Source organism: Chiloscyllium punctatum, chromosome 1, assembly GCF_047496795.1.
Source record: "Chiloscyllium punctatum isolate Juve2018m chromosome 1, sChiPun1.3, whole genome shotgun sequence".
NCBI lineage: Eukaryota > Metazoa > Chordata > Chondrichthyes > Orectolobiformes > Hemiscylliidae > Chiloscyllium > Chiloscyllium punctatum.
The window spans coordinates 105,176,138-105,200,353 of record NC_092739.1 but is presented as its reverse complement, the minus strand read 5'-3'; the positions used below and the strand labels follow the sequence as shown (position 1 = coordinate 105,200,353).

General features: G+C 38.4%; 1 protein-coding gene across 12 annotated transcripts in view; it reads left to right on the top strand.

The window, feature by feature from the left end:
- Positions 1-24,216, top strand: part of LOC140478155 (protein unc-13 homolog B-like) — a 566,607-nt gene that overhangs the window by 334,272 nt on the left and 208,119 nt on the right. For 5 of the 12 annotated variants that reach the window (XM_072571663.1, XM_072571662.1, XM_072571661.1 and 2 more), the window contains exons 10-12: positions 1,596-1,721; positions 13,419-13,748; positions 23,923-24,010. In XM_072571663.1, coding sequence (XP_072427764.1) covers positions 1,596-1,721; positions 13,419-13,748; positions 23,923-24,010 — 544 coding nt within the window. Of the gene's footprint in view, positions 1-1,595; positions 1,722-2,087; positions 11,704-13,418; positions 13,749-23,922; positions 24,011-24,216 lie in introns of those variants that run through there. The other 7 variants (XM_072571666.1, XM_072571665.1, XM_072571670.1 and 4 more) reach the window with 2 other exon arrangements.

Genomic DNA, 24,216 nt, shown 5'->3' with positions numbered 1-24,216 from the left:
CGCCTCATCTTCTGCCTCGGAACACTTCAACCCCAGGGCATCAATGTGGACTTCAACAGTTTCCTCATTTCCCCTTCCCTCACCTCACCCCAGTTCTAAACTTCCAGCTCAGCACTGTCCCCATGACTTGTCCTTCCTGCCTATCTTCTTTTCCACCTATCCACTCCACCCTCTTCCCTGACCTATCACCTTCATCCCCTTCCCACTCATCTATTGTACTCTATGCTACTTTCTCCCCACCCCCACCCTCCTCTTGCTTATCTCTCCACTCCTCAGGCTCTCTGCCTTTATTCCTGATGCCCCCGAAACGTTGATTTTACTGCTCCTCGGATGCTGCCTGAACTGGTGTGCTCTTCCAGCATCACTAATATCCAGAATTAGGAATCAGGGGACATTCAGTTAACACTGAGATGCAGAGAAATTTCTTCTCTGACGGTAGTGAATGTCAGAATACTCTACTCCATTGAGTTATGGAGGCTAGATCATTGAAATTATTTAAAGAGGATTCAGCTAATTTTTTTTAAAAATGGAAAAGTTGAGGGCTATAAAGAGCTAGCATGAAAGAACAATTGAGGCCTGGGGCAGATCAGCCAAGATCTTATCGAATACTGCTTGAGGGGCTGAATCGCCTTATTCCTGCTCCTATTTCTTAAATTTAATTAATTTCTTGGATTTGTACTTAAATTTTGAATGTTTGAAGGGACCCAAGATTTGAAATTTTTTTTTAAATTAAGGGAAATGTTATTCTTTCACTGTAATTTGAATAAAAAGTTACTATTTTGGTCCCAAAGTATCAGCTTTGAAAAAAAGTCTTTTACTCCTTCTTTTAAATTCTTTCATGTTTTAATGTCTTTATGTCTGTTCTGGTTACTTCTCTGATCAGCAGCTGAACATGAAAGTAACAGTGTACAACAAATTCACTTCAAGTTTTAAATCTGGGACAACACTAATATATTTATCTTAAAAATATAATGACATTTGGTTTCAGAAACCAGCCAATATGAATCATGTTTTGAGTACAAGTACATGAGTTCTTGTTTTTAACCAGTGTGTGATATATGTTAGAGAAAGTTATTTGTTGATCGATGTGAGATTGTTTTGTTTGAATGGCAAAGTACTTCCTTTATGCATGAGCAGTATTACTCTGGAATGTTGACAACTTTAAGATAATGCATGAAAATCAAATTATCTGAAGGAACGACAAAGTGACAGTGGTATTTATACACCACCTCAGGAATTTCTCAGCATAATTTTAAAGTAAATTAATTTCTGGTGTTTCTTATAATGGCAATGTTTTGCCTCTTTTTCAATTAATTTGTCCCGTTATCATTATTTATTAACAGGGAACAAGTTTTTTTATGAATGCTTATTGTAAGCAATTGAAATGCAAAGTTTAAAAAACTATCACCCAAGGTAATATACTCTTGATATGAACAACATTTAATAAAAAGTAGCAACACCATTGATGCTTTTGTTTAATTTGAATGCAGTTGATATAAATATTAACCAATATGGGGACTGGAATATACTGCAGTGCACAGTAAATAATTATGTGTCCTCCTGTTTCCCACTCTGTCATTCATTTTCCTCACCAGACGATATGATAGCATAGATTCTGCTACAAATGGCCGTAGTGATCTAGAGTCTGCATCTGAGTCTAGTCAGCTAACCAGCCGTCAATACTCCCTCGAAAGTAGGCATTCCCTAGACCTGTCGGATAGGTGGGTTCTGTTCTCCTTTACAGCATTGATGTTGCCATGTTTACCATGTGGTGTGGTGCAATGAAGAAGGCGTTGGCACAACTGTTTGCATGTTTTAATGTTTCCATATGTGTCATGTCAGTGTTTGGGATAAAACTATGCAAAATGTATTATATAAGCATAAAATAAAACTGGTACAACTACATTTATGAATATGAGCAAATAGAATTTAAGTTTTAACTCGTTTACTTTATGATTTATCTTATTTTTATATTCCATTGACTTGATCTTTTTCAATGTGATTCTCTTTTTGTTTTATCCTATCCCCAACTATTTGTTTCCAAAACTTTCTGCTATCCATTTATGCATGCCTTGTACCTTAACAAGCTGGAACTCCTTACCAGCAAAAGGAAAAGTCAGGATCATACCAGTGGATTCTGGTGTTGGAGAAGAACAGTGGGAAAGTAAATATGAGAAATCAGGCCACCAACTCTCTGATACAATGTTCATAGAAAGACAGAAAATCTGGCAAGAAGAAACCCCAAACAAGAATCATGTAGTGAGACAAACCTCTAAATGCAGAGAAAATACAGATCAGGCATATCAAACAATATTAAGGCAAAATCAACTTCTCAATGGAGAATCAAATTTGCCATATACTAGTTATCCAAATGAATATAACACAATAGATAGGAGGAGAAAAATGAAATGCAGGCACAGTAGTTTGGAAGATAGTGATATGGAGAGGCAAAACTATTCAAATAGGTTTTGTAATTATACCACTGATGAAGGAATTACTCATGATCTTTCTGGCATAAAATCTATAAATTTGAACTGGTATTGCAGTGACCCTTTGCTTTGTAGCAATGACACAGATGAGCAGTATAAAAGGCAATCAGTGGTGAAAAGGAGCTCATGGGGAGAGAATGAGACATTCAGCAATGACCCTGAAGATGTAATAGATGTAGAAGAATATCTGGAAGATATATATGATCAGCAAATCTTGGAAAAAAGCAAGTTACCTCAAATATGTGGCGTGTATGACAGCAGTGATTCTGATGACCTTTGCTGCTCACTTGCATCCGATGATGAGCAAGAGGCTTTGTTACATGGACAGTCATGGCTGAAAAGTGACAACAATTCTGTTAACTACAGTAAAAATAGTATATCTATTCCACATGTCTTCCAGAGCAAATATCGACTAAAACTCAGCCATGATGACAAAGTTAATGAAAGATTCATTGAAATAAGAAGGAGGCCACATACATCATGCAGTGAGGAAATGAATGAACATTTTGTTGATGCAATGGATGAATTGCAATGCCTAGTAGCATCTGTGTCTGAATATTTAGCAGAGAAAGAAGAAGAAATTAGCAAATTTGGGTCACTTCCAAAAGCCCAGAACAAAATTGGCAAGAAGTCTCAAGAAGAGGAAAAGAATATCTGTGTAGATATTGGTGAAAGTAATGCTGGCTCTGGTCATACACAAGGGCAAGAAGAAAAGAAATGGATGAATCAGTCTGCTATCAGAAGTAGTTCTCAGAATAGCAATCAAAAACTGGACTCAACATCAGATTTAACAGTAGTGAGAAATACCATACAGTCTCTGTTCAGCTCAATAGGCGAAAAGGTTGGAATGAGTAAAAATCACCAGTCATCTGCGGAAAAAGCAGTATATGTTATTTCAGGAAGTATAGACAAAAAGCCTATAACCAATATTTCACTGATGCAAAATCCTTTGGAAGATGAACTAGAAAGAAACTTGCTACCCAAATTTCCTTTGCAACCTTCCAATAAAGGGTCTGTTTGTCCTGTTATATTTAATACATCCGAGGACAAAGCTATACTTTCAATTATATCACACAGTCAACAAGATCAAAATACTTCAATGACAACTGAATCATTATCACCAGAAAACAATGTTATTGACTCATTGCTGGAAAAAGAAAATGCTTTAAATTTCTTTGCAGAAAATGATTTATCGAGTGATTTTCAGGACAAGGGGCAGGATAAAAAATATCAAACTTCTGATCCTGAGAACAGAAATGATATTTCTAATAAAAGTAAAATCTCAAATGCTGAAGAGAAAGGTGTTGCACAAAAATATTTCTGCCCTGAAATTGACAATACACAAAACAGTTTTGATTGCAATTGCCACCAGCAGAATAGTTGTTTAACTATTGTTGACAAACAGCAGGATTGGGTTACATCAAACGAATTTGCAGCTTGTGTATCTGAATTGGATAATACGTCAGAAACAATATGGCCATCAATGCACTCCATTCAGGAAAATAAAGATGATCATGTCCCTGAAATTCTGAGGCCACATAATGTTCAAGATAATGAAATAGAGAAAGAAGCAAACAATTCTCAGAAATCTCATTTGAAATCTGACCCAACAAACAATTATGGAATTAACTTGGGATTTTTTAACCCGCTTAAAAAGTCAATAAGTCAGGTATTCTCTTCTTCATTGGACCACGAAACACCGATCTCTTCTGGTACTAACTCCAGATTTTCTTCTTACAAAATTACGGAGGATGATCGAGACGCGAAAGAGAGAATGAAAGCAGATCATACTTCTTCGCTTATTGGAAAGTTAAAACTGCCCTTCTTTTCTTCTGAAATTCAAAAAGAAGCAAAACCTGAGGGAATACTTTTTTCCGTGAAGTTTCCTAAGAATGAAAAACAATCTATACCAAAACAAGGAATAAATGATAAATTGAAATCTGATAAAAATAGAACATTGGATGACAAAGAGAGCAAGCAAGGTTTATTCTCAGATATTTTAAAATTTCCATCAAATTCAGTGCTCAGGACTGATGCTGTTGAAGAAGAGAAACAGAACAGTAGCCAGCATGGATTCTTTTCAGGCTTGTTCAAGTTTTCCTCAAGCAAAAACGTAATTACAGCCGAGTCTGAATTGAATGAAAAAGATAGTACAGCCAACATTGTCAGAACAAAATCTGAACAAATTGATCTAAATAAACAAGGAACAGTTTCAGATGCAGCAACTAAATTTACTTTGGACTGTGAGCATGTGACATCAAGTGATTACAATACACCTGAAACAGAGAAACTAAACCATCATGTGCATGGATATTTTTCAGACTTACCAAAGTGTATTTCAAATGAAAATTTATTCACAAGAAAGCAGGAAGTTAGTAGCAAAGACTATTTGTATAAAACAATCAAAAAAGGAGAACAAGAAGAAAATATTAAAGACACTTCTTTGAATATGTCATTAAATTTGTTTGATCAAACTGATATATTGGTTAAAGATGAAACTAGGTTTGTAAAACCAAGCCAAGCAGCTGGAAAAGTCGTAGATGACACAAATCAGTCAGGTTTTTTCTCAGGCTTCTTTAACTGGTCAACAAAGAAGCAAGAGAGCACAAGTTCAAAAACAGAAAGCCCTTTAGGTTCTTTAAAATTTTTGAATAAAGCCGAATCTGGTAAAGGAGGAGGTGATAACCAGGGTGAGACTGATAAGGTACATTCTCTCTTCACAAATATTTTCAATATGGTAGGAAGGCAGACTGATGAAAAACCATCTTTCAATTTATCTGAACAGTTTTCTTCTAAATCAGAGGAGAATAAAAAAGAAGACACAAAATCAAAATCTAAGGAGAACTATGGTAAACAGACAGAATCATTTTGGCCTTTCAAACAACATTTCTTCACTTCAGAGAGTACTGATGATAAATGTAAGAGTCAACAACAACAAAAGATGAATAAAAATGGCTTCCCTGAAGTACAGAATATTTGCCAGGCTCAATCTGTAGAAAAATACAATGACTGTGTTAACCAAGGCTTACAGGAATTGAAGCAAGATATAACTACAGAACTGGAGTATGAGGTTCCCTGGAATGATTCATATGGTGACAGTCTTGTACGCGATTTATCACGAACAAATGATGAAAGTTCAACAGAATTGTCACATTCATTTAAACATTGCAACAATTCAAGCAATTTTAATCCTGAATGGAATATAAAAGCTAATGATTTGTCTGAGATTTACTCACATGATGCTAGTACGAACTGGTTAGATGAGTTTGCTGCAAATCAGAAGGATTTCCTGATTCAATATAGAGATTGGAATCATGGGACAGGTGAAGACTGTAATGTAAAAAATTTAGCAGTATGTGAGAAAGATGCGAATGTTGAAGAATGGGGCTATTTACTTACAGATAAGATTGAAAGTAATTTAGAACTTGAATACTTAAATCTTGGCATAAAATCAGGTGATTTCAATCTACCATTTTCATGTCTCGATATTGCCCAAAAAGATGAGGGATGGATGAGCAGAAATTTGGAGACTTATTGGAATTCAGAAGAAACTGGTAAAAGGAATTTATTTGTGGAAATGCCAATTGATTTAAGCTCAACTGGCAGTGCAGTTACTTGGTTGTTTACAGATCATCAAGAATTTAATAAGAAAGAAAATACATTTTACATCAATAATTATCAAGAATATGAAGACTGGATAACCTTACTTGAACATGGAATATGGTATCCTTCAGAAGATGCTGAATATGGATACTACCTTTATAGTGATGATCAATATATATATTCCCTGCTTACTGATGGCAGTGGTCAATATGTATACGTGTGGATACCAGAGGCAGATGAAGAGCAATATGAATGGAAACTAAATCAACATTTGAATGGTGATTCTGATGTGGAATTTGATGAAAACATGATTTCTGAATGTGGTTTTGAAATGCCAATTTCATGGGATTTAGACTTATTTTGGTATCAAGGAGGACAACAAATTGAATCAGAAACTGATGAACCTCTTGACCTTTCTGTTGTTCTTGAGGAAAATAAACAGTTAATCAGTAAGCACATGGGTAATCTTTCACAAGTATTTAAGCAGCCGATAGAATGGGACAAAGAAGAACCACTAGACTTTACATCAAAGCACTCATCAGGCAGATTGAAAAAACTTAAGTTGGATTTCATGTCTGAACACCAACCAGTTCATTTCAATAATGAACTTCAGGCTACTGCTTTTGATCTTAGGGTAAACCAAAGTGATCATTTAATACATAAGAAAACTGTAATTGATGCAGGGTTAGCAAGTGATTGTGCGTTTACAAAATCGCAGTCTAAATTCTTGTCACAGCCTATCTCAACAGGCATATTAAGTCAAATTCATTCTTCTGTTAAATTAGCAGATACTTCATTTTCTGAACAAAATATTTCTAAACTCAAGGAACTATCTGAAGATCACAAACAACCTATTAGAAAAATCACACATTTTTTCTCTGCATTGGGTAGTTTAGTTGGGAAACAAGCCATGGAAAATTCTGACAATTGTAACTCTGTTTTAGCAAATGAAAGATCTGATTACTTGGCAATGAAGTCATTTGACTACTCTAATAAAACTACTCCACTGAGTGTTGCAAATAAAGAACAGCTAAACACTGCAAATGTACATCCTACAGTCGTTCAAAATGATCATACACCAAATAATGTATTTTCACATCAGCTAAGAAGGTTAAAACCTATTTCCAATAACTGTGAAATACATGCAAAGCTACACGAAGAGCAGCCAATCTCTGTTTGTGAAAAATACAATCTAACAAATCAAAATTTGCCCAAATATGATCAGTTGTCATATGATGAACACCGTGACTTATGTACAGACCCAACTATGACATGTTTTCAACCAGTTTCTGAGAGAATCTGCCAGAAAAATCAGAATGTAGCTAGTGCATCACTTCAAATCAAAGTAGCACCAACTGAGATACAATCTCAGTCACACCAAGTTGCTCCTGAAACCTCCACCATGACTGAGCAGGGATCATTCTTTAAAAACCCTTTGAAAACGTTTAACCTTTCAGAAAGTCAATCTCGAGTCAAAAGTGATGAGGAAACTCAAAATATGTTTGGTTTTCTTCGAGCAGTCAAATCAAACAAAGAGCATGCATCATCATGGTTGAATTTCTCAAGAGGAACTGAGGATAAAATGAAAACAGTCAAGGAGGATTCAAGTAGTACTACTGAAAGGCATCTTTCAGGCATTTCATCTCTTATAGGGTCAGTTGAAGGCTTCTTTAAAAGGGATGCGGATCCAGTTCAACAGCCACACATTTTAAGCTCAGCTCAAAATGAAAAGAAAACTTTAATTTTAGATGAGAGCAGCATGCAAAATAAATTCTGCAAGAAAGAGGAAAGCATTCACTTGGAGTTCTCAAAGCATGAGACATTACGTCCAAAGCAGCGAGGCTTGCAAAAGCAGCACACACTAATGAAATGGAATGTTGATGATGAATCTGATAAAACAGAACTGAAACCAAAATCATCACATTGTGATACTAATCAATCTGTACATGTAAAAGATGCTGCTAGTGGGACAGAATTTAAAAAAAATCCACCTTGTCTGATACTGGGCAATGAAATCAGTCCAAATAATGGTAGATCATTGATCAGTGAATCTCCTGTACTTTGTACTGAACCTGTCTCTGTTACTGATGTGAAATCTGGACAGCATGTTATGAAGGCAGAGCTTTTTGATATTAAAGAACTCCCAAATGTTGCGAATCAGTCTACTATTACAGACTTGAATAACAAAGTTGGTTTGGAAGAAAACAGTTCTCAATTGATGACAAAGTTGCAAAAATCTGACCAGAATCAAAATAAGTGCCATGTACCTCCTTCGTTAGTCGATGCAGAAAAAGTAGAACAAAAATCCAAATCAAGTTTCTTTAATTTATCCTTTGGAGGAAATGATTGGAAACTTCCAAGCATTTCAAGCTCGAAACAACAAAGAACAAATAAAAATATATTTTCTTTCTTCAGTACAGCAGATCAAACATTGAATCCTACCCAAGACCCGAATGGTGGTCCATTCTCACCTACTGCCAAAGAAGCCAGCAATTCAGAAGGATTCTTCAAATTACCAAGTTTTTTTTCATCGACTCCCTTAGTTGAGAGAAGTAACAGAAACAGCTCTGTTTTTAGTTTCTTTGATATGGCATTCATTGATGAGAAAAAAACAAAACCAGAACCTTTTAAACCAAGTTTTATGGGACAAATTGAAAGATATATAAACCAGGATGAAAAAATAACTCCTAGTCAAATAGGTGATGCCACAGAAATGGTACATTTAGACATTATGGCATCAGTTGAGCAGCAAAACAATACTGTTGGTAATCATAATTATAACAATATATCATTCTTTGAAAGCTCAGAAATAAATGATGAAAACAAGGAACTTATAGTCAGCAATGGTATTCATGATGGAAACAATGTTACCATGGACTTGCTTTCAAATCAAAATGGAAATAAGAATACATTTGATATAACATGTCATTCTAATGTTTATGATGCTCAAACTGTAGGAACAGGAGATTGTGCCACCATATCCAACTCTAATTTTGTTGAGAATCCTAATCCAAATTATGTTGACACTGATAATTGTACTGGGGATGAGAATGTTTATGCTAATACTTTAGATGACAGTGGACTACAAACTGATCTGATAAGCAATTCAGTTGATGTGGTTGAAACATCATATAAAAATACATCTGATGATGTGTGTCCTGAGATGAAAAGTAATTCAAGCAAGATTGGTACAGAAAAGGAAATGAATTGGGAGTTGCATAGTTCTCAAACAAATTATTTTTTGAAACTGGCAAATGAAGAACAAGAGCCTCTAACATCCTGTGCAATTCTTGGACCAGAAAATTCTAATGAAAACTTGAAGCTGCCTACTTGTGAAAAGTCTTTGGTTGACTCGTCAGTAGAAATGTTTTCTGGTTTTATGACAAAGTTGAAGTTGTTTTCTGCTAGTGACTCTAATAAAAACTCAAATAGTTCATTTTCATCATTCCAGTCAGTGTTTACAAATTTAAACTCAGAATCTGGCATTCAGCAGAAAAGCTCAGTTTTAAATTTGTCACAAGGTAGCCAGACTCCATCTACTAAAAGTGACCTACTCAACATTTTCAAATTCCTTCCCGAAAAAACAAAACCAGCTGCTAATTCAGAAGCTACTTTGTTGCATGAAGAAGTCGGTGAAGTTAAGGAAGGAAAGTTCTTTGGAACTTTAAGGAATTCTGAAAAACTGTCTGATGTTTCTGAATGTAATATGGATATTGTTCATTGTAATAACGTTAGTTCATGCTTACTGGAACAAGAATATAAGTGCTGTTCTGAAAAGAAACAATTGGTACATGAGAATACTAATGGCCAAGAAGCAGGTAATAATAATGAAGCAGTTACTGAAATAAAATGCGATTGCACATTTGAGCCCAAACCTCCAGAAATTCTTCAAATTAGTGAAAATATGCGAACTTCAGATGGACCTGAAAAGGAAGAGTTGCCAACTGGGGATGCCACAAGATTTGGGGTTTCACCCATGGAAAATATTTGTATTGAAATGGATGATGCAGTCACCAGTATTACGGTTAAAGATAAAGATGCAGCTGATATATGGACCAATGTCAATTCTTATGATACGCTACATTCAGGTAGTCCACCAGCTTTGCAAAAGATTGATTGCGAGATTCCCAAGTCAGGTTCTGAAATTCCTAATGTCAAACCACTTAAATTTAAATTTCTTTCTTCTGGAGAATTTGGCAACTCCTTTACTTCATTGTTTTCGCAGCAACAATCTTCTAAAATTGGTTCATTTGGGAACACTGGGATTTTATCCAGTTTCAAGAGGTTTTCCAAGACCTTTTTTGAAGGGGATGCTGATCAAATGGTGAAAAGTGAGGCGAATAGGCAAAGTAATTTATTTGGAAAACTGGGAGATACCTCGAGTCAAAAAGAGAATGCAGCCAAATATTTTAATTCTGTAATCACAAAGCAGCCTTTAAAAAGAGAAGAAATGCATATGAACAACACTTTAACATCTGACTTATTAGTTCATAAGGTAGCTGAAAAAAGCCAGAGTAGCATGTTAACTGATGAGGTGAGAATAGGACAGTCAGAGCAAACATCAAATGCTATAGATAACATTATTGAAGGTGAAAGTCAAACCAATACGAGGACAGACCAATCATTGCTTACAGATAAAAATGTAGATTTTTTGCAACATAGTCAAGATGTAGTACCTTCTGAGGAATCACCGGAACAACTTTTTGTTAACTGGGCGAAGGTACCAGAGAATGAAACGGTTATCTCACCTTCGGCCTGTTCATTGCCAGCGGTGGTGATTGGATCACAGGAGCAAACCTCACACAGTTTGGACCCTTTGAATGTGAAAAGGCCAGTTTAAATTTGAGCATGATAAATGGCACCAAAAGGTGAATCATTTATGATGCATTAGCTATGTATTAGTAAAGTATATGTCTTGAAGTAGACTTGTAGTTTTTTTTTTAACCCAACCTTTTATATTGAAACAATTAATTTTACACTCAGGGCTCCAACCCTTTATGTCCCATAATTTTCAGACCATCATTTACAATTGGTTATAAACCGAAGAACTGCAGATGCTGTAAATTGAAAACAAAAACAAATTGCTGGAAAATTCAACAGTTGAGTAGCTTTTGTGGAGAGAAATCAGAATTAATGTTTTGGGTAGAGTGACCCTTCTGTGATTTTCATCCACAGATGCTGCCAGACCTGCTGAGCTTGTACTTACAATGGGTTGTCAGCTGAAGTAAAGCAAGCTCTTGCAAATTCTACAAACAAGTTTCCACCACAAACATCCACTACACACGGCGATATACATTTATCTATCATTTTAAGAATGCACATCTGTTTCATTTTATGGAAACAGTACATTTTTAAAAAAATTATGACAGAATGAGAACAAATAAATTGGTTTGTTATCTAAGAAAGCACAATCAAAAATACGGCATATGAATTGAAAGTAAAACAAAATTCTAAAGTGAAACAAACAGCCTGTTAACTGATTTCATGCTTATTGGAAGGATTTGATCAAGTGCTGTTGATTGTGCAAGCTGTCAGTTGGAATACATGGTGTTAAATGTTCCCATACAAAGGATTGTTCACTGTGCATTGCTGTTTTTAGAAAACACTGCAACAACCTTCCGGTATTCACACCACAAGCTGCACATTTAAAATTCAGCTGCATACCACTTCAAAAGCTGTAAGCCAGGAATAGCCCCTCACATTGTGCTGTTTGTGTGATGGAACTGTACTTTTATGAGAGATTTGTTCTGTGCTGCCTCTCTTGCAGAGAGGTGTTGCCACAGTGATGCCGGAATGTCAGCCTTACAGTGCCTTTCACTTGTATTTAAATAAGATAAAAATTTAGGGTCTAGGCCATTGCCTTGACATATTTTGAGGGGGAGCAAATTACTGCAGGTGCTGGAATCTGTGCGAAACAAATGCAGATCACAGTGTCAGACAGCATCCATGGAGAGAGAACAAGCTGACATTTAGATGACTCTTCATCAGAGCTGAAATGAAGTGTGGAGTATAAAGCCTTTATTGTTTAGCTTTGGAGGGGGTAGGTGGGAGTAATGAATGTAGGGTGTTGGTAGAGAAAAGATGCTGATAGTTCAGAATAAGTGATCGGAATGTGAGAATGGCACCACAATGGTATATCTCCTACCACACTTGAAATGACAGACAATCTCACTGGAATGGGGGGGGGGGCGGTGGTGGGATGGTGGCAGGGGAGAGAGCGCATCATAACAGAATGCAAAAAGCTAGAAGTAATGGAAGAAATAGGAGAAGTCTACAGAGAAATTATTTTTATTTGGCATATAGCTGGGTCAGGTGTTTAGTTGCTTAAAATTTATGAATTAAAATTACACTTGTTTGAGTATAATCAACACAAATAAATGATACATGATGTATTTTGAATTAACATGCATCCAAGGAAGCACTATGACTTAGAACTGCATAACTGAATATTCCCTAGTATATTTAATGCATAGTACTTAAAATCAATATATAGGCTTGATTGCATGACGATTTTGAATTATTGTGACTTCCAAAGTCGGGAGTAGTGATGGGTCCATCCATGTTTATGACCTTTTTGAATGTTGGAGCTCTGAGTGTTATCACTTGTAAATTGCCTATTACAATATAATGTTATTGTGTATGAAGTAAGCACTTGACCTATTTACTTTCAGTTAGAGGTCTTTGTTTTAATTGTCATTTAATACCATAACAACTTTTGTTGAGAAAATCTAAATTTTATTTGAAATATCTTGTATAATCGAAGTGTTTTGTGGATGTTCTCAGCTTTAATTTGCTTCATGTGAAGTTGACTATGTGGCAGTTTTGTCTTTAGTCTGCTCAGTGTAGTAGCAACTGCTGCTTCTGGTACTGTGTGTTACTGCTTCTTGGCATATGCCATTATAATTACTTAGTGAAATGTCCTGTTAAAGAAACTGATAGCTAAGAACTAGTACATTAAGTATCATGTATATGCATAACAGCAGTATTATACTGACGAACTCCCAAAATAATTAAGCAACATAAACTTTCAGTTAATTAATTGCTATGTTTGAACCAGCACTAATGTACACAAAAATATATTTTTCAAGTGGAGTGAGGGCTTACATAGAAATAAATTAAAAGTTCCATTCTTTCCTACTGTGGAATTAGTAATCCTGTCTCATGTATGTGTAATTTTAAAAAAAAAATGAGCATTAAGTAAAAATTGTCCCTGATTTCAATAGCAGTTTAAGTTCCATATTTGCCGTATCTGTTATGCAATATGCGTACAAGCTTTGCTGCAATTGCTCTGGATTAGTTGCTGAAGTTTCTCTTCATGTTCCACAGCCCTGCAGGAAGTAGTAGATATGGCTCATCAGGAAACCTCAGCCAAGGCAGTTCTCAGCTTAGTGAATTTGATCATGACAATGAGAGCATCCATGGGTCTGGAATGGATGACAAGCGAGATCAAGAGTCATATCATTCTCATCACAGCTCAGGAAGTCTAAGACAAGATACCCAGGAATGGTACAGTGAAGATGATGGACAACAGAAACATTTCAATGAACACAAGCAAGTTGAGCATCGTCAAGCTTCTGAAAAAGTTGATGAAACTGCAGATGAGATTCCCACCAACAGTATTTCCCCACAACTCGAGATTACTAAACTGCACGACAGGTGAATACTGCAATTATGTTATGTGTTATTCTTCTGTAATTGGTTTTATTTAATTTCAAACAAAAAGAGAAAATGCTGGAGAAACTCAGCGGGCTTTGGCAGCGTCTGTGTAGAGAGCAACAGAGATAAGATTGAGTCCGATATAACTGTTCCTCAGGTCTGAGAAAGCTTCATATAGGATTCAATGGCAATCATTTCTTTTTCCACAGCTGCTTCCAGAACTGCTGAGGCTCTCCAGTATTATGACTTATTGCTTCAGTTTCTAGCATACACAGTATTTTACCCTTCTTTTGTTTAGTTTTTTGGATTATGATCTTTAAAAACCTTTGAAACAAAAAAAAACAATATCTGCTCAATCTGTTTGAGACAGATGCTCTAACTACATAGAGCACTGAAGATTGAAGTCTGTGATAAAGACCAGCATGGCATTGTATAATTTTGCAAGTATGTATTTCAACCCAGTAACAAGTTCAAGTCTAGAATTTACTGTTTGCATTATTAATCCAGAGTAATTTTGTTTTTTTTTTCAAAAAGCAATGTAATTTTAATACAGGCATTAACCTCTAAGTATAAATCCTTTATGTGGGCGAGCATTTCAGGGACAGTGACCATAAGTCTCTCAGTTTTAAATTACTTATGGATAAGGAAAAGAGTAGGCCTTGGGTGAAGGTACTAAACTGGGTGAAGGCTAGCAACCACAATATTAGGCAGGAACTGGGGAATGTAGTTTGGGAACAACTTATTTGAGGGTAAATCCACATATGGCATATCAGAATCTTTTCAAAGCCAGTTAATTGGAGTTGAGGACCAGCAGTTTCTGTGAAAATGAAGGACAAGAATGACAAGATTCTGGAACCTTGGGTAACAAGAGAAATTGAGAGTTTAATTTTAAAAAAGACACATAAATATGGTTTAGGAAACTGAAGACAGACCGAGCCCTCAAAGAATATAAAGTAGGAAAGAAATTAAACAAGTAATTAAGTGGGCTAAAAGGCGTCATGAAAACAGGATTAATGAAAATACCAAGACATTTAATACATATATAAGGTACAAGAGAATAGCTCGGGAAAGAGTGGGTCTCCTGAAAGACGAAGGGAATTTATGCATGGGCCCAGAGGAAGTGGGTGAGGTCCTTAATGAATATTTTGCATTAGTATTCACAAAGAAGGAGGACTTGGTGGATGGTGAAACTAAAAAGAGGTATATTGATATTCTAGGGCATGTTGATGTTAAAAAGAAGAGGTATTTGGTGTTTTGAAATGCATTAAGGTCGTTAAGTTGAATGGACCTGATTGAAAGTAAGGGAGGAAATTGCTGGGACCTGGTACAAAATATTTGTAACTTCTTCAGTCCCAGTGGTCTGTCATGGCAGATTGACACAGGAGAAATCACATGGGATCCACAGTGAGCTTGTAAGATGAGTACAGAACCGGTTTGGTCATAGAAGACAGAATAGTGGTAGAACGGTGTTTTTCTGACTGGAGATCTGTAACCAGTGGTGTTCTGCAGGGATTAGTGCTGGAATGCTTGTTGTTCGTAATATATATAAATGATTTGAGGAAGAATAAAGGTAGATTAATTAATAAATTTGCAGCTGACACAAAGATTGAGGAAGCTGCAGATAGTGAGCAGGATATAAAGAGACTGGAGAGTTCTAGACAATAACAACCAATGTGAGAAATCTGTCTCCAAGGATCTAGATGTAGTTCAAAAGGATCCTACACAAACTGACTCACTTCCTTGCACATAATTCTTGAATCGACAGAAACCTCTAACTGGTGATGGCACAGGCAAAACCACGTATCATAGTACTCCTGAAGGAGATGATCATAGTACTCCTGAAGGAGATGATGCTGGCATTCACTGGTCATGGCCAGGGGTGAGGCTGAACCATGGAAGGTGTTTGCATGTTTTGCCTCAGCCACCCATTCACATCTCACAACCCTGTCATTCCAGAATCTCTTCTAATTGTCAAGCTGTAGATAGTGTAAGCATGTACCTCTTACTTTCTTTACACTTGCACCTCTTTTCTTTCCAAGATCCAAGAACTGCCATCTGGTGATTTACTCTTGCAGGACCATAAAGTGCAATAGGTACAACACAACATTGAGGGAACAACATATTTGTTCAGTCTCAAACTTGCAAATACTAGCACACAAACTTTAGGACAGAGGTGGGATCTGTGCATATTGATTCACGAGGCACAAGTGTCCTAAAGTTAGGACAGGTGCCAGTTTCCCAGCAGGTATGGTCAGGCGTGATTTCTTTTACAAGGAACTCATCTGAGGACTTCAAAAGAAATGTATAGAAGAAATTTAATGACATGCACAAAAGTTCCTGGTGCGTGGAAAAAGTTGCCTGAAAGTCTGCTATCATTATCGAGGAGTATGGAGGAGTTCAACACCATTTGGCATAAGCACCTAAAACAGAAATTGCTGGCAAAGCTCAGCAAGTCTGGGAGTGTCTGTGGAGAGAAATCAGAGTTAACATTTCGGGTCAAGTGACCCTTCCTCAGAAGGCACAATGCCTTGCACAGTTCTGGAGCCACATTCTTTTGAATTCATTCGTCATAGCAAACTTGTAGACCCAACCATGATGAAGCATCTAATGGTTATTGTCTCTGCTTTCTTTGCAACTCAAGCAGAAGCCACTTTCCACCTAGCAGTAGAAGTTCAGCCTAAGATCATGAAGTCTTGTTTTTATTAAATTCATGAGAGGGCATTAGATATCAGTGGCTGGGCCAGCATACATGACCCATTCCTTGTTACACTTAAGAAGGTGGTGCTGACTTGCCTTTTAACCCAATGTTGCTCAATTGGTTTTGGTAAACCCACAACGCAGTTAAGGAGGGCATTATAACATTTTGATCCAGGGCCACTGAAGGAATGCCAATATAGGAACATGGGAACAAGCATAAGCCATGCAGCATTTTGAGCCTATTCCATCATTCGTTAAGATCATAGCTGATCTGTGGCCTAACTTCATAATCTACCTTTGGCCCATATATGCTGATACCTTAAAGAAAAGTTTATTTATTTCAGATTGAAATTTAATTTTGTTCCAGTATCCACCATTATTTATGGAAGAGAGTTCAAAAAAGCAGCCATTATTTATGTATAGAAGTGCTTCTTTATGGATGGTTTAAATGATCTGGTCCTAATTCTTAGACTATATCCCCAGTTCTAGAATCCCCAACCAGCAGGAATTGTTTACCTACGATATATTTTCCCGTTAATGTCTGAATGTAACATCTATTACAGTTTTAGACCCTTTGATGTTCCTCAGTTCCAATCATACGGCTCCACTGAATGCTTTCCCCTCATTATATCTTGCCTCAACATTGAAGTAACATTGCTTCTAATCAGTAAGGCAAATGCATCTCTTTCACGATTTTCCCTGTCCATCCTGTTAACGTTATAGTCTGGTTTATTTAGTTCCCATTCCTGACCATTCTGTCTCAGTAATGTCTACTATATCACAATCTCCAATTTGAATTTGTGACTGCAGCTCATTTAATTTATTCCTTATGCTCCATGCATTCGTATGTAGAACTCTTATTTGGGAGAAATTGTGGACTGCAGATGCTCGAGAGTCAGAGTTGAAAAGTGTGGCACTGAATCAGGCAGCATCCTGATGAAGGGCTATACCCGAAACGTCGATTCCCCTGCTTTCTGGATGCTGCCTGACCTGCTGTGCTTTTCTGTTGCCCCACTTTTGAACTCTTATTTGGGCCATACATCAGCACTGATACCTTATTTGTCTGTTTATTATTTTTCTGTTCCAGTTTAATCAGTATACCTCTGAATTTTAACATTACCTGCTGTACTTGAAGTAGAATTTCTGCCTGTTTTTATTATGTCATGTTACTTGATTTTGAAACTGGATTGGCTTTCCTTGAACCTTCCCTGCCCTTATTTATGAATTTAAAGTCTTTGTGACCACCCTATTTAGCCTTTCTGCGAGGACATTGGTCCCAGATGTGATTCTGCCCCTTCCCGATGTGTCACAGTGTTCAAAGCTGAGGCTCCAACTCATCAATTCTGATCTGGAGTTCTTTGACCAACCAACACTTCCAACAGATGTGTTTGCTATGAACCACATTGGGGGTCTACCAACTCTCACATTGTGCAGGTACAACACAGTACCTGGCCCAGCATCTCTAAATTACTTAATTCATTTTTAATTTGTTTTTTTAAATTCCCGAGTTGTTTTCAGTTTTTAATCTGTAAAATTGTTCTCCAATTTACCGTTAATATGAAAACAATTTGGAATAGCCATTCAACTTAGCAGTTACTTACCAACCAATTAATTTTACACCTTTTCCTGTGAAGTCACTGGTTTTCTCAGTTTCTGATCAGAGTCTCTGATTCCACTTTCCACTTATGCCCTAAGTTCTCTAAGACGTTACACTAGTGAGTACTTCTGTTTAATGTCAATGAGAGTAAAAGAGGAACTGATCATCTCCTCCACTTCCTCCACTACCACCACCACTTTGTTTTCCTGTTTCACCTCATCCTGCTATTTCGCCTCTTCCTTCTGTTTCCTTTTCTCCATCTCCTCCTGTTTCACAGAAAGTCCAGTTACACACTAATGCAGTAAAGCAGTAGCTCATATAGTCCCAAGTGAGGATGGCGTGTGACTATGATGAAATGTATCTACCTCTCTTGTCCTTCTAAGACTGTCTGAGGAGTCTTGGTGAATTTCTGCAGTGGAGGGAGTGAATGACTGTGAAATTGATGCCTGTCCATAAGTCTGCTTTGTCTTGGATGGTGTCAAGTTTCATGAGTGTATTTGAAACTGCACTCATCCAGGCATGTAGGGAGTATTCCATTGCAGTCCTGATTTCTGCCTTATAGATGAAAGATAGGCTTTGCAGGGTCATGTGTTACTTGCATAGGATTCCTAGCCTCCGATCTGTTCCTTTAGCTACAGTATTTATACGGTGAGTCACGTTCACTTCTGATCAGTAGCAGCATCCTGGATGTTGATAACGGGTTTCAATTATGGTAATACCATTCAATGTCCAGGGACAATGTTCAATCTTCTTTTGATGCAGATGGTCATTGCCTGACCCTTGTGTGGTGTCACTGTTACTTGCCACATCAAATCCAAGCTCAGATATTATTCAAAGCTTGCTACATTTGGACACAGATTGTTTCAGTATCTGGAGATACATGAATAGTGATGAACATTGTGCGATCATCAGCAAACATCTCCATAGAGAGGGGAGCTCCAAAGTAGCTGAAGATGGTTGGGCCTAGGACACTACCCTGAAGAACTCCTTCAGCGATATCTTGGAGCTAAGATGATAGATGTCTAACATACTCAATCATCCGGAGGCTCACTGATGATGGTACCTAGTGTGGTGATGAAACGTCTGAAAACGGATCTTCCAGCTCAGCGAACAAACCTACATCCAGATACTCAGTCATCTTCCTTTTACCAAGTATGATTCCACCCAGCACAGAGTTTCCCCCATGATTCTCATTTGACTCTAAGTTTGCTAGAGCTCCTAGATTTTGGTGTTAAAGGTAGTCACTTTGACCTCATCTCATTTCTTGCCATCGCAACCATGTGACTCAGGCCAGTTGCCACCATGGTTGTAGATACCTGAGTTCAAAGGTTTAGAGAGTTTCTCAGGAGTTCAGGAATCTGTTCTCTAACACATTACAGAGGATTGCTGAGGTAGTACCTCAGTGGCAGTGATTCTGTGGAGCACCTGTCTTATGATATCAGTCCTTGTCCTAAAAACCTTACCATTCCACTAGTGCCCTTGCTGTTGCTTGTCAGCTGGCTGGCTAAGACTGCTGCTGTCCATGCTAAGATGTTGTCATCCAAACTTGGTTTTCCAGGCTCAGAGCCATTTGAAGCTATCCTATGAGGCCATTTGCAGTCTTCCAGTCTTCCTTGCATCATCCTGTACCCGCTGGAAGAACATTAATCCAGGCAAAACAGCCACAAGACAGATACTAATGAAAATCCATATCTGCAATCATTTGGCTTTTTCTTTTCTTCCACCTCTGAGGTTTGTGGGATGTCACCAGTTGCTATTTGTAAATGGACCATAGCCCAGTTGGCAGAATCATAGAATCATAGAGATGTACAGCATGGAAACAGACCCTTCTGTCCAACTCGTCCATGCCGACCAGATATCCTAACACAATCTAATCCCACCTGCCAGCACCTGGCCCATATCTCTCCAAAACCTTCATATTCACATACCCATCCAGATGCTTTTTGAATGTTGCAATTGAACTAGCCTCTGCCACTTGTTCTGGCTGCTCATTCTATGCACGTACTGCCCTCTTGTGCTGGACTCCCCCACCCCAGGAAAAAGACTTTGTCTATTTATCCTATCCTTGCCCCTCATAATTTTGTAAACCTCTAAGGTCACCCCTTAGCCTCCAACACTCCAGAGAAAGCAGCCCCAGCCTATATAACTTCTCCATGTAGCTCAAATCCTCCAACGCTGGCAACATCCTTGTAAATCTTTTCAAAACCCTTTCAAGTTTCACAACATCCTTCCGACAGGAAGGAGACCAGAATTGCATGCAATATTCCAAAAGTGTCCTAACCAGTGTCCTATACTGCCACAACATGACCTCCCAACTCCTGTACTCAGTACTCTGACCAATAAAGGAAAGCATACCAAATGCCTTCTTCACTATCCTATCTCTCTGCGACTCTACTTTCAAGGAGCTATGAACCTGCACTCTTTGTTCAGCAACGCTCCCTAGGACCTTACCATTACATGTATAAATCCTAAGATTAGCTTTCCCAAAATGCAGCACCTCACATTTATCTAAACTAAACTCCACCTGCCACTCCTCAGCCCATTGGCCTGTCTGAACAAGATCCTGTTGTAATCTGAGGTAACCTTCTTCGCTGTCCAGTATACCTCCAATTTTGATGCCATCTGCAAACCTAATAACTATACCTCCTACGCTCTCATCCAAGTAATTTGTATCAATGATGAAAAGTAGTGGATCCAGCATAGATCCTTGTAGCACTCCACTGGTCACAGGCCTCCAGTCTGAAAAACACCCCTCTACCACCACCCTCTGTCTTCTATCTTTGAGCCAGTTCTGTATCCAAATGGCTAGTTCTCCCTGTATTCCACGAGATCTAACCTTGCTAATCAGTCTCCCATGGGGAACCTTGTCGAAAGCCTCACTGAAGTCCATATAGATCACATCTACTGCTCTGCCCTCATCAATCTTCTTTGTTACTTCTTCAGAAAACTCAATCAAGTTTGTGATGCATGATTTCCCACGCATAAAGCTATGTTGACTATCCCTAATCAGTCCTTGCCTTTCCAAATACATGTACGTCCTGTCCCACAGGATTCCCTCCAACAACTTGCCCACCACCAACGTCAGGCTCACTTCTCTATAGTTCCCAGGCTTTGCCTTACCATATTTCTTAAATAGTGGCACCACGTTAGCCAACCTCCAGAGAGTAGCGAATGTTGTGCCCCTGTTCAAAAAAGGGAATAGGGATAACCCCGGGAATTACAGGCCAGTTAGTCTTACTTCTGTGGTAGGCAAAGTAATGGAAAGGGTACTGAGGGATAGGATTTACGAGTATCTGGAAAGACACTGCTTGATTAGGGACAGCCAGCACGGATTTGTGAAGGGTAGGTCTTGCCTTACAAGTCTTATTGAATTCTTCGAGGAGGTGACCAAGCATGTGGATGAGGGTAGAGCAGTGGATGTAGTGTACATGGATTTTAGTAAGGCATTTGATAAGGTTCCCCATGGTAGGCTTATGCGGAAAGTCAGGAGGCATGGGATAGAGGGAAATTTGGCCAATTGGATAGAAAACTGGCTAACCGGTCGAAGTCAGAGAGTGGTGGTAGATGGTAAATATTCAGCATGGAGTCCAGTTACAAGTGGAGTTCCGCAGGGATCAGTTCTGGGTCCTCTGCTGTTTGTAATTTTTATTAATGACTTAGATGAGGGAGTCGAAGGGTGGGTCAGTAAATTTGCAGATGATACAAAGATAGGTGGAGTTGTGGACAGTGAGGAGGGCTGTTGTCGGCTGCAGAGGGACTTCGATATGATGCAGAGCTGGGCTGAGGAGTGGCAGATGGAGTTCAACCCTGCCAAGTGTGAGGTTGTCCATTTTGGAAGAACAAATAAGAATGCGGAATACAGGGTTAATGGTAGGGTTCTTGGTCAGGTGGAGGAACAGAGGGATCTTGGGGTCTATGTACATAGATCTTTGAAGGTTGCCACTCAGGTGGATAGAGTTTGTAAGAAGGCCTATGGAGTATTATCGTTCATTAGCAGAGGGATTGAATTCAAGAGTCGTGAGGTGATGTTGCAGCTGTACAGGACTTTGGTTAGGCCACATTTGGAGTACTGTGTGCAGTTCTGGTCGCCTCACTTTAGGAAAGATGTGGAAGCTTTGGAGAGGGTGCAGAGAAGATTTACCAGGATGTTGCCTGGAATGGAGAGTAGGTCGTACGAGGATAGGTTGAGAGTTCTCGGCCTTTTCTCGTTGGAACGGCGAAGGATGAGGGGTGACTCGATAGAGGTTTATAAGATGATCAGAGGAATAGATAGAGTAGACAGTCAGAAACTTTTTCCCCGGGTACAACAGAGTGTTACAAGGGGACATAAATTTAAGGTGAAGGGTGGAAGGTATAGGGGAGATGTCAGGGGTGGGTTCTTTACCCAGAGAGTGGTGGGGGCATGGAATGCGCTGCCCGAGGGAGTGGTAGAGTCAGATTCACTGGCGACCTTTAAGCGGCATTTGGATAGGTACATGGATGGGTGCTTAATCTAGGATAGAAGTTCGGCACAACATCGTGGGCCGAAGGGCCTGTTCTGTGCTGTATTGTTCTATGTTCTATGTTCTATGTTCTGGCAACACACCTGTGATGACGATGATACAAATATCTCAGCAAGAAGCCCAGCAATCACTTCCCTAGCTTCCCACAGAGTTCTAGGGTATTCTTGCTCGAGTCCTGGGGATTTATTCACTCTTATGTCTTTCAAGATATCCAACACTTGCTCCTCTGAAATTTACCCAAGCTTTTTGTTTCCCTCAATTTCCTCTTAATTAATACTTCATGTTTACCAGTATACCACCCCCAACATCATGACCTCTTCGCGAGTAACCTTTGTGCAAAACACTATTATTTTGCCTTTTGGTCACCCAAATGCACTACATCTACTAGTTCCTCTTTATACTCCCTGCTACATCCTTAAAGAATGCTAATGATTTTGTCAAACTTTATATCCTTTTTTAAAAATAGTATGTTGACTTTGCATGATTACATTATGACAGGTGGCACAGTGGTTGGCACTGCTGCCTTACAGTACTAGGGACCTGGGTTTGATTCTACTGTGTGGAGTTTATACATTCCACTCGTATCTGTGTGGGTTTCCTCTGGGTGGTCTGGTTTCCTCCCACAGTCCAGGTGAGTCTGGATCAGTGCAGACCCAATGGGTTGAATAACCTCATTCTGCATTGTACCAATTCTATGACTTTCTGAGTGTCATGATACTATTGTCTTAATAATGGATTCTAACATTTTCACAATGACAGATGTTAGACTAACTGGTCTGTAGTTTTCTCCTTTCTGTCTTCTTCCTTTCCTGAATATATTGTTACGTTTGTGGCTCTCCAATCCATATGAATCCACAAAAACACAGCCATTCTGTAAGAATGTAAGGAATGTTGGAGGATTACAGTCAATGGATCCACTGTCTCTGCAGCCTGTAACAGACACTCCAACTCCATCCTAAGGTTGGAGAGCAATCAGATCAGGGGATCTCCCAGCCTGCCATTGATCTTGTAATTTTTGTCATTTTTCTTAGTGTTCATAGTTCTTTGAAGTTGTTTAGATTTTGTATATGCTGAAAATGTGTTGCTGGAAAAGCGCCGCAGGTCAGGCAGCATCCAAGCTGCAGGAGATTCGACGTTTCAGGCATGAGTCCTTCTTCAGGAATGAAGAAGGGCTCATGCCCGAAACGTCGATTCTCCTGCTTCTTGGATGCTGCCTGACCTGCTGCGCTTTTCCAGCAACACATTTTCAACTCTGATCTCCAGCATCTGCAGTCCTCACTTTCTCCTAGTAGATTTTGTATATCTTTGAACAAGACTGTAATGGTTGCTAGAATTGTTTCATGTATTGCTAATCATTATGAATTCATTTTGTTTTCAGCTATGATGAAGTTGGTACACCTCCATTTTCCCCTGCCCGAGCACGCTGGATTCGAGTTATCAACAAAGTTCGAATACAAATTCAAGAGGTAGTGCTACAATTTCTGGATTACAAAACCTAACTGATCCTGTTTTCAAATGTATAAATCAAAAATTTTGATTGTTTCCAGCTCTTTATCAATAACTGTCATCAATTCATTTCACTGTATTACTGGATGAACATGTTCAGTAATCATAGTGATTTGTGCATGGACTTGAATGTATACATGTCATGAAATGTAATGGTTACCTCATA